General features: G+C 37.7%; 1 protein-coding gene across 1 annotated transcript; it reads left to right on the top strand.

Annotated features, from left to right (window-relative positions):
• The first annotated feature begins 215 nt into the window (after window positions 1-215).
• Window positions 216-3,586, top strand: LOC109014308 (chitin-inducible gibberellin-responsive protein 1-like). The gene is made up of 2 exons (XM_018996729.2): window positions 216-524; window positions 1,148-3,586. Exon 2 carries the CDS (start codon window positions 1,310-1,312, stop codon window positions 3,041-3,043), a length of 1,734 nt encoding a protein of 577 aa, XP_018852274.2. The 5' UTR covers window positions 216-524; window positions 1,148-1,309; the 3' UTR covers window positions 3,044-3,586.
• Window positions 3,587-16,988: the final 13,402 nt, after the last annotated feature.

The raw sequence follows: 16,988 nt of genomic DNA, 5'->3' as shown, positions 1-16,988 counted from the left end.
ATATTTTATTTATTAACACAAAACAAATTGTACATGATTTTAATATTGATATTAATATACCTTAAAAATGTGTATATTTATATATATTCTGGGATTTACAATTATTTTTAATTGTCTTTACCAAAGCTCATCTTCGACGCACTTCATGGAACCGCGTTTGATACCAACTAATAATAATAATAAATGCTGGGGAAAAGCGACGAATGTTCCAGTTCAACCAGTACTTGGAGGAAGTAAGGTGTGGTCGGCGGGCTGAGCCGTTAACACCACGTGAGCCGGCTCCTCACAGCGCGCGACGTACAATAACGACCTCTAGACTCTACTCGGTACTCCCCTATGTCTCTCCGTTACCGTCAAGGTTCCCATTCTATAAATAGCATCCAATCTCAACTTCCTACTCTTCGGAAACGGAAAACCCAAACCTCAACTCCCAAGAACAATCGCCTGGGGAACTTCTGGCTTCACCAAAGCTCACGTGAACAACACCCAGATACTCGCTACTCTCTTGCACAAAGGAGTTTCAGGTAATTTATCGAATTTTGTGTGTCTTGTGTCTTATCATGTTTTGTGTTTTTTTTTTTGTTTTTTTTAATGTTGTTATCGGTGTTGTTTTATTATATTATTATTTTCTGAGCATTGTTGTTGTATTTGTTTGTAAAATGTTATGTTTTGCTTTGGGCTGTGGGGGAAATGAACAAACTTGAGCCTGGGTTCTCGAGGGTGTGGGTGCTATCTTTGATCGGTTCTAAAAACGCAAGGATAGTTGAATGTGGTGGATCTTTTTTAATACTGATTTCGAACACTTTATTGGCAAACAACCAAGGGGCTGGCAACTTTTTTGGTGTATTTGGGTTGAAATTAAGTGTTTTGAGAGTTGGAATTAGACTCTCAGTATGAAACCCCGTTTGATTAAGATTGGGGTTTGTATTGTTTGATTAGATTGGGGTTTGTATTCTTTCTTTATTTTTAGTTATCTCTCTCTCTCTCTCCCTCCCTGCTTGTTCCCATGTTAAACCCTCTTGAATTTGATTATGGTATGGGACTTTGTAGACTGATTGATTTTGATTTGGAACGCAACTTCTATTTTGCTTTCTTAAAGATAAAATAAGACAATAACTTATCTGTTTTTCTTTGTTTGTTGTTTCAGTTTGATTATAATCTATAATCTTGAAGGTAAAAGACTGTGGGTCTAAGTTCTTACGTGCCGATTGTAGTTCTTTGGAGAAGGACCAAGGCTGATTCATTTCTGATCCACCAACTAGCAGTGAGAATTCTTATTCCATAAATCACCTAATGCAAACCCCATAGCATGGACTCGCACCAGCTTTTTGGACTTGGAGTGACTGGTGCCGGCCTATCCTTCACATCATCTTATCCCGCTGTTCCATCCATACCTAATAGACGGCTTGGGTCCTTGAAATTTGATTTAGGGAACTCACCTGATTCACCCTTTTCAACTCAGTTTGATACCGATAGCCTCACAAATTTAAGTGAGAGCCAGGAGCAGCACAGTTCCACAGAGAATCTCTCAGGAGTAAGCCCTTCCTGTAACTCTTCATTAGAAACTAGCAGCTATTATCATCAGTTAAATCCTTCTCTGGACCGTCTTCGAGAAGATCACAAGCTCTATCCTAGTACTCCGGCTTCTTTTATACAGGATGCAAATTGCAGCCAGAACATAAGACACGCTTTATTGGAATTGGAGACTGCTTTGATGGGGCCTGATGACGATGAAGCCACTGCACGGGAAGTTAGTAGACCAGACCGAAGATCTAGGTCATGGAGCCTGGAGTCACGGGGGGTACATGCATCTCAGTCTCAACTATCATTCGTTTCTGGGCATATGCAGTCAGACGAAGTTGTTCATGTAGAGAAACGTCACAAAGCGATGGATGAAGCATCTTTGCCGAGTTTCTCCCCAGGCAGTCTTAAGCAATTGCTGATAGCATCTGCTAAAGCTCTCTCTGAGAACAGGATGGATAATTTTGATAAATTGGTGGAAAAGGCTAGAGGTGCCGTGTCTATCACAGGAGAACCTATCCAGCGTCTTGGTGCTTACATGATAGAAGGGCTTGTGGCAAGAAAGGAAGCATCTGGCACCAACATTTATCGTGCCCTTAGGTGTAGAGAGCCCGAGAGTAAGGACTTGCTTTCATACATGCATATCCTGTATGAAATCTGCCCCTACTTGAAATTTGGTTACATGGCAGCCAATGGGGCCATTGCTGATGCATGCAGAAATGAGGATCGCATCCACATCATAGATTTTCAGATTGCTCAAGGAGCCCAGTGGATGACTCTCCTTCAAGCACTTGCAGCGCGGCCCAGAGGGCCTCCCCATGTGCGAATTACTGGGATCGATGACCCTGTTTCCAAATATGCCCGTGGTGATGGGTTGGAGGCTGTAGGGAGACGGTTGGCAGCGATTTCTGAGAAATTTAACATTCCAGTCGAGTTTCATGGAGTGCCAGTTTTTGCTCCAGATGTCACGCCAGAAATGCTTAATGTCAGACCTGGGGAGGCTCTGGCTGTAAACTTTCCCCTGCAGCTCCACCATACTCCTGATGAGAGCGTAGATGTGAACAATCCAAGGGATGAGCTGCTGAGAATGGTAAAGTCACTGTCTCCCAAGGTAGTCACTTTGGTGGAGCAAGAATCAAACACAAACACAACCCCGTTCTTTCATAGGTTTGTAGAAACTCTGGACTTCTACTTGGCAATGTTCGAGTCTATCGATGTCACCCTTCCAAGAACCAGCAAAGACCGGGTAAATGTGGAGCAGCAATGTTTGGCCAGGGATATCGTGAACATAATTGCTTGCGAGGGGAAGGAGAGGGTGGAGCGCCATGAGCTCTTTGGCAAGTGGAAGTCTAGATTGACAATGGCCGGGTTCTGCCAATATCCATTAAGCTCATATGTAAACTCTGTGATAGGGACTCTGCTGAGGTGTTACTCAGAACATTATACGCTAGTAGAGAGGGATGGGGCGATGCTGTTGGGCTGGAAGGACAGAAACCTGATATCGGCTTCTGCCTGGCAATGATAATAGCGGAGAAAGGTATATAAGATGTAGCCATAGAAAGGAACACTCTACTTTTTCCAGGCTTGTGATACTGACATTGTAACATGCCGTAGAAGGTGGGGGGATACTGTAGCATCACCCGATGGGTGGGGTGCGTTGAATAATCTTGTGCATCGTTGTCCAGTTTTCCATCGGCTGTTTCGGTAGTATATTAGAGTTGTGTATAGTATCCTTGTTGATGGGGGTTGAGAAACTTGTAATAGTAATACTGCACGTGGCAAGCCAAGTTAATTCGTTATTGTTTGGGTAGCATAATTTGTTTTTATGGAACAAGGCTCTGTCATTTGTGGTGTTTTGTTATGTTAGGAAAATGGGAGTCCCATGCTAGTTATCCAATAAGCCACTGTTGGCTATATAGCTTGTAAAGACATGCAGTTCATTGAATGGGGTAGCATTAGAATGTATCTTTACTCAGTCTGTTTGTGAGGTGCGACTCCTCTTTTCCTTGAGATGCCATGAGACTCCCATTAATAATATTGCCAGCCTCGAGACTCTTTTTTCATATACTGTAACGCAGGATTTTTCAAAACCTCTTTGGCTTATTGAGTTTTATTTTGTTTTGTTCTGTCTTTTGCACTATATAATTGGTTGACATTCTTATAATTTATGTTCGAAGCTGTTAAAAATATATGATCTCCGAGCAATCTCTGCTATTTTTCTCTTCACATGTTACTTCTGGCATACAAGTTGCAGATTTTCCCAACTTCCTACCAATTTATTTGAGACGAACATGATCAAGATGAAAAACTTGCTACACGATTATTTGCAGTTTGTATGAACAAGATGCCAACAATTCTTGCCAATTCATCGGACATGAAACAAATATCTATATAATTAAGAAAGTCCCAATATCAGGGTATATTTAAAAAGAACCACCAACATTAATACTACATTCTAGTGGTTATAAAATGAATTATAAAAGAAGAGTAATGCTACGTACAGTCTCCATTTGAGAATTTTCAAGTCTGGATAATTTTGTCTTTTAAAACTTTTTAAAATTACAATAGTATCCCTATCAAATTACAATACTTTCCATTTAATAAAATATATTAATGGGTCTACACACGCATGAAACTATAAATATAATTTCTTATAAAAGAATTATATGTATATTATTGCTCGTTAAATATTTAATATATGTTATATAACGATTTATGTAGTTATCACTCTCCCACCATAAATCAACGAAACTCCATGGTTAAAAGACAGTTTCCAACCATAAATACCTCTTTGAGAAAATGTATTTATCTATCTTGAAATTTGAACCACCGCACAAAAACGAAGCATTTTTTCCCCAAATGCAACAAAATTAGCAAACGATGTCGAACCTAGAAAAGATAGAAATCCCGAGACAAAAACACATCCATAGATTATAGTAAAGGATGTCGGATTTTGGGACGAATATCCAGTCAGAAATCCAACCTTCTGACGCGGCCATCAAAGCTTGTGACCCAACCTGTCTCAGGAACAAATCGAGGCCCTGGATTTTCTGAGTGGAGTTTGGTTCGTAGGTTGCAAATATTGCAGGCCAGATTTGTTCTCTGTTGTGACTTGTGCACCTAGCACTGGCTATCTTAAACAGTTGTACTCGTGTAAAAAAGTGAAATAACCCAATATCTTTGCTCAATTCTGTGTTTTAGGAAGGCTTTCAAAGGAAGAAAATTGCACAAAATAAGAGAACAAAAATCCTTGTTCTTTGAACATTTGTTAGACATTTGATCGAGCGAGATAAAAGATAGAGAATCCGCTTGAGGTTCGATCGAGAGAGATCTAACCAAGGCCCAAGACAGTGTTAATTTGCTCGACCCACGCTCGAGGCTTCATTTCATGACTAAAAAACTTTGATTTTAATGAAGACTTGATTGATCATATTTGGATTGTAACTATTGTTAATTTATACTTAATATTTTTGTATGATCATACTATTGATTATTCTCAGTTTATCAATGTTGAAAATATTTTCAAAATAATTATATATTATATTTATTATTATTTTAGAAAGAGAGAAATTATGAAAAGTTTATAAGCTATGGCTTATAGTTATAATAAAATGGGTCCATACTACAACTCAAAGTAGATGATCGCCTTAGTGGTGTAGAATGCTTGATTTGAACAAATAGGAAGAGGTCCAAAACCTATGGATGCGTTGAAAGTATTTTTATGCTTTATGCGAGTGGGCATTTTTATGCTTTACGCGAGTGAGCTGTGCTTGGAGACAGCGCACATGGGCTTGGAGTGTGCGGCCCAGTAGCCCAAGGTGCATGGCGCACAAGAACTGCGGTTGGAAAATAAATGGCAAAGTCACACCACTTGGGGATCGAACCCGTGTGATGGATGGAGTGGAAGCAACGTCACCGTTGGACAATTGTGTCACTTGATAACATGCATAATAAATATACCTATTCGAATTAGAATACAGAAAAATAAAAAGTTATAACTTTTTATTCATATCTTTTGGTTATTTATAAATAGACCTATTGATCTACGAACTTAAGAATGAAGAAGGCAATTTCGAGATTCTCTCTCTCAAAAGTTTTCATTTCTTCAAAATTTGTTATTAAGATTTTTTCATTTTGCAGAAACCAAATTTCTAATATCTTGGTTGAATAGTAAAATTTGAGGGTATTCGGGATCTAATTTTATGTGTGCATAACATAGTTAGAAAAACAGACTTGTTCTGGATTTCATTATATCTTGGAGGCAAATTCGCTTATAACTCGTATGCATATTGTTATTGGTGAGGGCGAATATTGTTTTAAGGAAAACGACATTGTAATGCGCTTTGAAGTAAACTTTTCTCTCACTATTTTCTTATTTTGCAGCCCCTTTGCATCAACAATCTTAAGACAATATATGATTATTAATGGCGCATAGTTTGAGAGAGGTTGCTTCAGATTTTGTAACACTTGAACGCTTTGATGAAACTAATTTTCAACGCTGGCAAAAGAAGATGCAATTCCTCCTGGCCAATCTCAAAGTGTTGTATGTTCTAACCATTCCTAAGTCGTATGCAAATGAGGACGTGGAAATCGCTCAAAGTCGGGCAATGATCAAATGGGAACAAAACGACTATTTTGCAAGGGACATATTAACAATGCAATGTCTGACACATTATTTGACACGTACCAAAACAAAGCAATTGCCAAGGATCTATGGGATGCACTTGAGGCTAAGTATCTTTTAGAAGATGCTACAAGTAAGAGATTTCTGGCTACAAAAATTTTCAATTATACCATGGTTGATTCTAAGCCTGTTGTTGAACAATTTAATGAGATTGTGCATATTCTTGATCAATTTTCTCAACATGATATGAAAATGGATGAATCCATATTAGTTGCATCCACTATTGATAAACTTCCTCAATCATGGATAAACTATAAAAGAAGTTCGAAATATAGAAGGGTGGAAATGACTCTAGAAGAATTAGGCCAACACCTTTGTATAGAAGAAGAGATAAGGCTTAGAGACATAAATGAACAGCGTGACTCTTTGACCTCCAACATGCACATGGTAGAGGAAGGAAAGACTCACAAACCCGAACAACCTAATGAATTTGGATTTGAAAACTAGAAGAGAAATAATAATTTCGAACGAAAGTAAAGTTACTTCCAAAATGAAAATCAGTAGAATCTGGGAGTAAGTTGCTTCCATCATGGCAAATAAGGCCATTACAAAAGAGAATGTTGTTTTCTTGAAAAGAAACGATATGACTCTGGTTCTTGAGAGAACTTTAAGGTTATGATCTCTGAGACCAACACTCTTGAATGAGATAACTCCTGGTGGATTGACTTAGGAGCAACAAGGCATGTCTGTAAAGACAAGAGTCTGTTTAAGAGGCACTAGCCACTGAAGATGGTCATGTTCTTTACATGGGGGACTCATCTACTGTCGTAGTTAAAGGCAAAGGGACAATAAAAATAGAGTTTACCTCCAGAAAAGTTCTTACTCTTAAAGATGTGTATTATGTATCAGAAGTTGGAAAGAATCTTGTATTTGGTAATCTTCTGAATAAGTATGGGTTTAAATTGATTTTTGAGTCAGATAAATTTGTACTGACCAAAAAGGCTAATTTCGTGGGGAATTGATATTTGAGTGAAGGCATGTTCAAACTTGATATTAATAATTAAGTTAATGTTTTGTTTAATTTATTTTATTTAGAACACATTAATGCTAGATGCCTAGAAATGATATGATTTAATTTATGAATATGCATGTGAACAAATAAAAAATGTGACTTCTATATATTGCTATGTTTATATAATGCATTTAAAGGATCAAGTTATTTAGATAGTTGTACAAAGAATTTTATGGTATTTGAGAAATATCATGAATTATGGTATTGAGTACAGCGGATTTCCTTTAGTTATAGAAGGAGGTTTCCTTCGGTTGTAGAAGGAATATAAATGTCAGTTGAGAACTGAGCATGATGATCACAAATCAACCAGTAGGTGGATATTTACACTTGGTAAAGGAGTAATCTCTTGAGATCAAAGAAGTAAGCATGCATAACTTACTCAACCATGATGACCGAGTTTATAACATTGGTTTCTTGAAGCAAAGAGGCAAAGTGGCTAATAAAATATTGATAGAGATCTCGAATCTGGCAAAATTCAATGCCACCAATATACTTACATTGTGACAGTTAGGAAATATTGTCACGGGCCTAAGCCATATATATAATGACAAGTCTAGACATATTTAGACAATTACTCACAGACGGAGTAATTATAATTGATTTTATGAGATGTTACAGAATCAAGAACTTGTAAGAGAATTGATGTGGGACATCAAATGGATGTGTTGAAAGCCAAAACAATAAAATCACTAATAATGGAAATTCAACTCAACTCTTGAACATATGATGACTTGAGTTCAATGAGCAAAGTACATTATATGTTCATGGTTCACAAACACTATGATATTAAAACTGGCTTTCAAACTAATTTACCATCCCAAGGTTTGAAGTGCTTGGTACTATAATGAAAATGAGAGGCTGAACAATAAGCTCTTAATAGACTTATAACATAGTTTTGTTAAAGTGTTTAGTTACATGACACTTTCGATAAGTTTACCTATATGAGTGTCGGAGGTGGTGCCGCCTCCTATGTGAATTAGACTTTATCTCTTGAGCGCTCATGAAACTAGGATATAGACACAAGGCTAATCCATGTGTTGACTTTTATGAACTACCCAAAGAGAAAAAAAATTTATATGTGAGATATATCCGGCTAATTGTATAGAATCACTAGTTCAAAGCATGTCTACTATGCCATTCTGATTAGCTTCGTGTAATAAACCCACTTCGTTGTAAAGGAAAAATTATGAAATACAAAGGTAGAAGATGGATAAAATTATAGTGAATTATAGAATTATTGTCAAACGTGAGAAAAACTCGATTCGAGGTGAGCACCCTCCAGGAAATACAAAAAGTTTTGCAACAAGAAGAAATGATTCTCTATGACATATTGCTCCTTGTATATGACTACCCAGCACTCTCTCCCATGGGACTGCTATGGACCAACTCCAATATTTTATTTATAATTGTGGTTTCAACAGGGACATAAACCCTCCCTTTGTACAAAAGCAGTCCATCCCTCACTGAGTAGTGGGTTGGTAGGTCTCCCATTCTGTTTTTCTACATTAACTCCTCTATCTTTTTATCTGAGGCATAAGAAGCTTTAGCCTCCTTAAACCAGTCAAAGCTAGGCAGTGATAACATAGCTACACAAATACCCTCTCCCCCTTGCCTTGACAAGGCATTGGCTACCACATTTTCTTTCCCCTTTCAATACTCCACCAAAAAATCATAGCCCATCAACTTTTCCACCAATTTTTGTTGCATTGATGCTCCCACCCTTTGATCCAACAAGAACTTGAGGCTTTGGTGGTCAATTTTGACCACAAAAGTCTGTCCAAGCAGATAGGGTCACCATTTTTGCACTGCTGACACCAATGTATACAACTTCTCGTAAATGGACAACACCATAGTTCTTCCCTTTAAGGCCTTGTTGAAAAAGGCCAATGGTCCGCCTTCTTGCATAAGGATAGCTCCTATAGTTTCTCCTGACACATCACACTCTATAGTAAACTGTTTTTGAAAGTTGGGAAGTACCAAAACTAGTGGTTGGGTAAGGGTTGCCTTCAATTTGTCAAAAGCCTCCTATGCCCCTTGATTCCACTTAAAACTGTCATTTTTTAACAAGTTGGTCATTGGCTGTGGTGCCCCATAATTTTGTATGAATCTTTTATAGTATCCTGTTAAGCCCAAAAACCCCCTCAAGACTTTTAGTGACTTAGGAGTTGGCCAATTCCGCATGGCTTGTAACTTTTTCAGGGTCAGCTTTCACACCTTGTCCTGAAATGAGGTGCCCCAAGTAGGCTATCTGTTCACACCATAACCTACACTTGTTGAATTTGACAAACAACTGGTTCTTCCTTAGTATCTCAAACGTAAGCTATAAGTGAGTTAAGTGTTCCTGGGAGTCCCTGTTGTAAATCAAAATGTTATGAAAAATACTAATATAAATTTCCTGAGGTGGGGCTTAAAAATCTCATTCATCAAACATTGAAAAGTTGAAGGGGCATTAGTTAGGCCGAAAGACATAACTAAAAATTCTTAATGTCCTTCGTGAGTACGAAAGGTAGTCTTTAGCACATCTGCTGGTTTAACTCTTATTTGGTGGTCGCTGGACCTCAAGTCCAACTTGGAAAAGATTTGGCTCCAAATAGTTCATCCATCAGTTCCTCTACTACCAGAAAGAGAAATTTTATCTTTGGTAGTCACACTATCAAGGGCCTAGTAGTCTACACATAATCGCCATGTCCCATTTGCCTTTGTTACTAACAACACGGGGGAAGAGTAGGGGCTTTGACTGAGTCTTACTACTCCCAAGTCCAACAGCTCCTTAACTATTTTTTCAATTTTGTCCTTTTGAAAGGAAGGGTAGCGATATGATCGTACCGATATAGGGTCGGTTCCTGGGATTGATGGAATGGTCCTGGTTTCTTGCACGTGGTAAGCTGTTTGGTGAAGCAAAAATGTCCAAGTATTGGTTTATGAGTGGTTGTATGGAGGATGGAATTTCTGGACTTGCTGCCTCAGTGGAGTCTTCAACCAGATGTAATAAGACTCCCTTCTTCTCCATTTTGTGAAGCATGCTAAAGGACCCTTCCTCAATCTAGGTATTCATACTCAAACCTTTCAATTCTACTGTTGTTTGTTTATGAGAAAAATGCATAGTTAGGCTTTTAAAATTCCATAAAATGGACCCTAAAGTTTGGAGCCATTGTACTCTAAGCACTGCATCATAGCCAGCAAGCACAAGCACAAATATGTCCATAGTAAAAACACTCTCCTGAATGTGCACATTAACCCCTACTATTTTCGCTTCATTGTCTACCTTATCACTATTGGCCACCTTAACTCTCACTTTTTCCTCTACTATTAATGGCAAGGAGACCCTATTTAGGATGACTGGATCCACAAAATTGTGGGTACAGCCTGAGTCTATGAGTATGATAACCCATTGGTTGCCAATATTGCCATTGACTCTCATGGTTCTCAGGTTTAGTGAACCTGTGATTGCATGAAGTGAAATTTCTGGAGGATGGTCTTGTGTAAACCACTTTCATTTATTTCAACCCTTTTGTCTACATCTTTTGCCCCCTCTACATTGTCCTCAACTTCTTCGATCAAGAATAACTTTGGGCTGTGGCATTTGTGACTTGGATTCCATTTGGAATCACAATAGTAACACAGACCCCTCTCTCTTCTACTTTTCATTTGGGCTTGACTTATTTTTTGCACAGGTACAATGGCTTTGTTCTGGTTTTTTGTTGGATCTGATGGTGGGGGGTTGGAATGGTATTTTAGGGAGGTTGGTTCACTAAAGTTGTTGGTGAAGGGTTTGTTTGGTAGTTTTCTAGGTAGGTTTAGGTTTTCCTCTTGGATTTTGGTTAGGCTGTAGATAGTGATAAGGTTTGAAGGATTAAACATTCTTATAGGCATTTTAATGCCATCCCACAGCCTGCTTAGAAAACAACTAAGCCCTTACCCTTATGATAATCCCCGTAACTTGTTTGACAAAATTTCAAAGCAAGCCTTGTAAGATTCAACAGTAGAGGTTTGTCTTAGGTGTGTAAGCTGTTCCATAGGGTCATCATAACAGCTAGTGCCAAACCTTACTTACAAGGCTTTAACAAATTCTTCCCATCCAGTCAACACCCTAGACTCATCTAGGTTTTGGAACCACACAAGGGTCTAGCCCTTCATGTGAAATGAGACAAGCCTTATTCTATGTTGCATAGGTGTGTTGTGGAAGGTAAAAAATTGATTTACCTTATAGAGCCACCCCAAAGGTTCTTCCCCATGAAAAGTAGGAAACTCCAACCTCACTGTGCGTGGTTGGATGTCCCCTATGTGTGACAGTACATGCTCCTGTCTGGGCTCTTGTTGGTTGGATGATGAATCTTCAAACTGACTGGTGCTTTCCTTTGCAGCTTGACGATTAAGGAAGAGAGTTGGTGAGCCACGGCTTCAACCTGCTTGCGCATGGCAAGCATCTCACCCACAATTTTCTCCATTTGTTTCCTCAAGGCCTGCATCTCCGGCTCCATTGCCTTGAACTGAGAATCGGTGGACTTCTTCAGGGCATTCAACCCTGACTGTAACTGACTATATCTTGTACCTTCAACCATGGAAACCAATGAGGCAGAGAATCGGCTTCTTTGATACCAGATGTAATAAACCCACTTAGTTGTAAAGGAAAAATTATGAAATACAGAGGTAGAAGATGGATAGAAATATAGTGACTTATAGAATTATTGTGAAACATGAGAACAACTAGATTTGAGGTGAGCACCCTCCAAGAAATACAAAAGGTTCTACAACAACAAGAAATGATTCACTCTAACAAATTGCTCCTTGTATATAACTACCCAGCACTCTCTCCCTAGATGGCTATCAACCAATAGGAATTTAAGGAATTAAACACTAGAATGAAATACAAATAACAAAGATAAATGGGCTTCTTTATAGACTAAAGAGTAACGGGCTAAGGCCCACTTGCACATCCCTTCTTCATCTTATTACTGGAGCCCGTTAGATAAGCCCAAGGCCCACAGTCCACGACACCCTTCATCTGGAGCCTTCTCTTCACTTCGACACTTTCAGTTCCTCAACCCTACACTTCCTCAGCCCTTCACTTCCTTTGCATGCTGCTATGTCACACTTTGATGTATTTTTACTATGTAAAGATTCAAGTCCAAAAGACACATTCATTTATGTATAAGCTTTCCTATTCTAACCGGGATATATTTTGAAAATGGTAGGGGATTGTTTGAAATATTTTCAAAATAATATATATTATATAATATATTAAGATTTATTTTTGGAAGTTAAAAATTATTTTTGAAAGAGAAAAATGAAGGAAAATTAGGAAAATTTATAAGCAATAACTTATAGTTATGATAAATTGGGTCCTTATATATAATACAAGTCATTCATTGGCTTAGCGGTAGTTATGGTTTTGGTTTACCCAAGGGACAAGGGTTCAAACCACACCCTTGACAAGAAAAGGAGGTTTAATCCTGTATTGAGAGGATGGCCCCTCCACACGGCTGGGTTGACGCCCAAGGCACCAGGCACTGCATGTAAAGGAAAAATTAAATTTGAAGGGGCGAATCTATTGGGACTCGAACCGGTACCAACCAAAGCGTGGTGACCATTGAACTAAGTCCAATCTTTGTGTCACTTGGTAACAAACACAATAAATATACTTGTTTGGATCAATTTACATAAAAAATGAAAAGTTGTAATGTGAAGCCTAGGCACGTGGCCCAGATAGCAGAAGCCCAGCCCCAAAAACCCCTGAAACGATGCCGTTTTCTCTTCCAGGTATGATCCCTTTTTAGTTTCTTCCTCCCCCTATTTCCCCTCCTTTTGTTTTGCGTTTTGTGAGATTTCTCTTTTATTCCTGACTGTTTTCTCCTCTCCCAAAACTTTTCCTCTCAACCGTATCTCATTTCCCTCAAAATCAGTTTCCCTCACAAGTCGACGCCCTCCCTCTCATCTTCTTTGTCTCCTGCGTTCTTGCTACAAAATTCCAGGTGGTGCCGCTGCGAACTTCCCACATAGATCTCCCTCTTTAGACGCTCACTCTCTCCCGTTTCTTGCTTGTTCTCTTACGTCTGTGAAATGGAGTAACCTCAGTGTCGAGTTGTTGATGCCAAGCCCTGTCGAACGAAGGTATGACCCTCTCTTTGTTTCGCACCTGCCTCACATACACTCTAAATTTTCTCCTTCCCAAGTCCACTCTCTCACTCTTCTGCAATTTCTAGTAAGTTCTTGGTGCTGCGATTTTTGGGTGAAAAATTTAGACTTGTCGTTGAAAAATTCAGACTTGTTGCCGAGAGTCCCTCATGTCGATAAGCTTTCTCTATTCTCTTTCCCTCTTTAAGAAGAAAGAAATTTGATTTGTTTGATTTTCGCCTTGGAAATAAATAGTAGTGAGTCTTGTTGGGTGCCGATTAATATTTAAAAGTGTTGGATTTTCTTTTGTTGAGTTGTGAACGAAGAAAAACGTTTAATGTGTATTGCTGTTTTGGTTGAGTTGTTGGTGGTTGCTTGGAGTTATGGGCGGTTGGTGTGATATCCCGTATTTTAGTGTATTTTTTGAATTGAATGATTATTATTTTTATTTATTTAATTTAAATATTGGTTCTCTTGTTTTAAATTTATCAGATTTCTTGTTGGATTTATTTTATAATTTTTAAGTTGTGAAATTTACTTTAATGTGCTTTCTTGGTAATAATTATTGTTTTTGCATTTAAATTGCTCTTTACTTTAAATTAGTTTAATGTTGGACTTTAAAATTAATGTATTGTTAAATTATTATTATTATTTTATTTTAATTAGTCACTGTTAGGGGTGTAACCGGTCTGGTCCGGTCATATTTTGGACAAAATCTAGGACCGAACTGGTATGTACCGGTTTTGCATTTTTCAAAATCAATTACACCCCGATTACCCTCCTAAACCGGTACATTCGATTTTATAGGTTTCTGGTCCAATCCGGTTCGATCTGGTTTTCTGATTTTTTAAAATGTAAAAAACATATAATAAAGTGTTACTTCTTATGATAAAATGTTATTAATAATTTAATATATATATTATGTTTAAAACATATGATCAATTAAATTTTATTCTTTAAGATTAAACTTTTTATTTTATAAATTATAATAATATTATCTTATATATAATTATGTTAAAAACATATGATCAAACAAATTATAAATGTTCATATTTAAGATTAACATTTTATGTTATAACTTATAAATTATAATATGAAATTAATTCATATATGATATATAAAATAATGGCCGATTTCATAATATAGGAATTGGTTCAGGACCGGACCGGTTTAAAATCGGACCAATCGGTCCGGTTCGGTCCTGTTTGGACCGACTTTTCGGTTTAAATTTACACCCATAGTCACTTCGTTTAAATTATTTTTATTCAACTTACTGTTTTGAAATTCTTTTCGTTGAATCATTTTTGCGATCCAAATTGTGAGGATTAGACCTCATTTTTTCTTTTTCCCTCTTTTTCTTTTCCTTATTCTCTTTCTTTTTCTCCTTATTTTTTTCCTCTGCTTCTTTCCTCCCTCGCCGACACTCCCCTCCCATCTCTCCCATCCGTTTGTTTCGTCAGACCTAGCGCCGCCGTGCGCCGTCCATGTCTGTCACTGCCCCTACCATTCTCTTTTCCTCCAGCTGGTGACCTCACCCCTCCGTTTTCAGCCCCTCTAGCGTCGCCGTCAGCCCCCACGCACAGCTATAAACTGCGGCACCCATTGAGCTCGGCGCCGCCGTTGCGCCACCATCTCTTCACCACATCACCGGCGACTTTCCAGCTACCTAACCTACCCATCCTCAGCCTCGATCCGCCACCTTTGAAAGCCCATCTAACTCATTTTTCGATTTGAGCTTTTTGGACTTCAACCGCCGCCCAAGCGCCACCCACGGCCAACCACCACCACCATTAACTTCACTAACACTCCTAAGCCATTCCCTAGTAATCTCAAGTTTTCGTTTGTCCTCGTTCAAAAGTTGAGTTTTTTAGACCCACGGCCTTTGTCCATTTTTCACTGTTACATTGCTGTGTCGCCACTTCTAGTACCTTCGTGATCGTTCGAAAATTATATTATAGCGTTGTAAGTATTGTTCCAAAGAACTTTGAGATTTAAATGTATTTTTTTTGTGCTAACTCCTATTTACTGTGAATTGGTTGGTTGTGCCGGACTGAGTCTGATGAGTAAGGGGGTCGGTTAGATTGGATGATTGAGTTGTTTGTGTGATTGGTTTATGCAGTGATATTTGTTGACTGTTTCGGGTTTAAATATTGGTGTCTTGAGTTTGACATTGGTTATGATGGATATTGATGATTTTAGAAAGTGATGATATATTTTGGGATTATGAGGGTTTTAAGTTTTGAGGAATTAAAATAGGTTATTTTAGAAGCTTAGGCTTAATTATTCAAATATGTGATTGATAGGAAACTTACGAAAATTACGTGATTATTTTTATAGGTGACGATTTATAGTTGACTCAACAATTTTGAGGAAAATTCTGAAAAGTTAAGAAGTCCAGGTAAGCGGGGTTCTTATGCTAGACTTTGCATAAAATAAATAAAATAGATTGAGGTTGATTATTGGAAAAATATGCATGTTTTGTTATGAAAAGAAATTTGAAATGATATCAGTTATTTGTTCTGTATGACTCATGAAATTCTGTATAAGAATAAAGTACTTTATGTTATGACTGATTTAGACATGAGCAAAGTTTTGGCATTCTGTTTTTGACTATACAAAAGAGAGCGAATATGAAAAATTGTGCATAAATTATATTTTTGTGATCTGATTTTGTTTTGTTTTGAAAATGTTCTTTACTCTGATGTGATATGATGTGATTTCTAAAACCTCTGGCATGACATTCTGTTTCTGTTCTGACCTTACCACGAGTGTAAAACTGTTGCCTCTGTTTGGGTTGGTACCAACTTTTCTGTTTCTGGTGCACCCACTTTGGAAACAAAGTGGTTTTTTGCGTGGTCTTTCCTATGTGCACACTTGGGGCTTCGAGAATGATAAGGGAAAAATTCACATTCTGTTTCTGCTTGGTTGGCTGTTGGGGTTTGCACAACCCTACCATGAGGGTTAAACATGGAATTCTGTTCTGATATGATGTTTCAGTTATGCTGTGCCAAGGAAATTTTGAATAAGAATATTTTGAACTTTTGCTTTGATATTTTTGATAACATGTTCTAAATCTGCATTCTGAAAATAAAAGGTTTGTTCTGCATTCTGAAATCTTAAATGCTCATGTTTGTATACTAGTATATGTTTTCTGCTTACTGAGTTGTTGATAACTCACCCATGTTATCTTCACAATATTTTCAGATAATTTTGAATTTTTCAATTGAGGATCAAGACTATGAAGTATTCGGTGAGATGATTTAAGAATAGTGGATTAAGAATAGAAAATTTTCGATGAGTATTGGTGATTTTTGTTATTATATTGTTGAAATGTGAGTTTAAGTGACATGTAGAGAAATTGATATTCTTTTGGGGTTACTGTATTGAGGATTTGATATATAAGTTTGTGTAGTTAATTAAATTCAAAGTGTTTACGTTTGATTTAGAGCTTTTGGAAGTATATTAGCAGTGTTGGAGTTGATTATCAGGTAACATGAGTTAACTCTCCGGACCCTCAGGGACGAGGTGTTATAGCTGGAATGGGTTTGATTTATTGATTATTTGAGTTGATGTTGGTTTTGGTGGGTGTATAGGTCAATATTAAAGTTGGTATTTGGTATTTTGGATTGAAGTGTGGGCTGTCCAGATTATTATTTG

The sequence above is a fragment of the Juglans regia genome, chromosome 2 (genome assembly GCF_001411555.2).
Source record: "Juglans regia cultivar Chandler chromosome 2, Walnut 2.0, whole genome shotgun sequence".
Taxonomy (NCBI): Eukaryota; Viridiplantae; Streptophyta; class Magnoliopsida; order Fagales; family Juglandaceae; genus Juglans; species Juglans regia.
The sequence above is the reverse complement of the archived record's forward strand: the minus strand, read 5'-3'. Positions and strand labels throughout refer to the sequence as shown.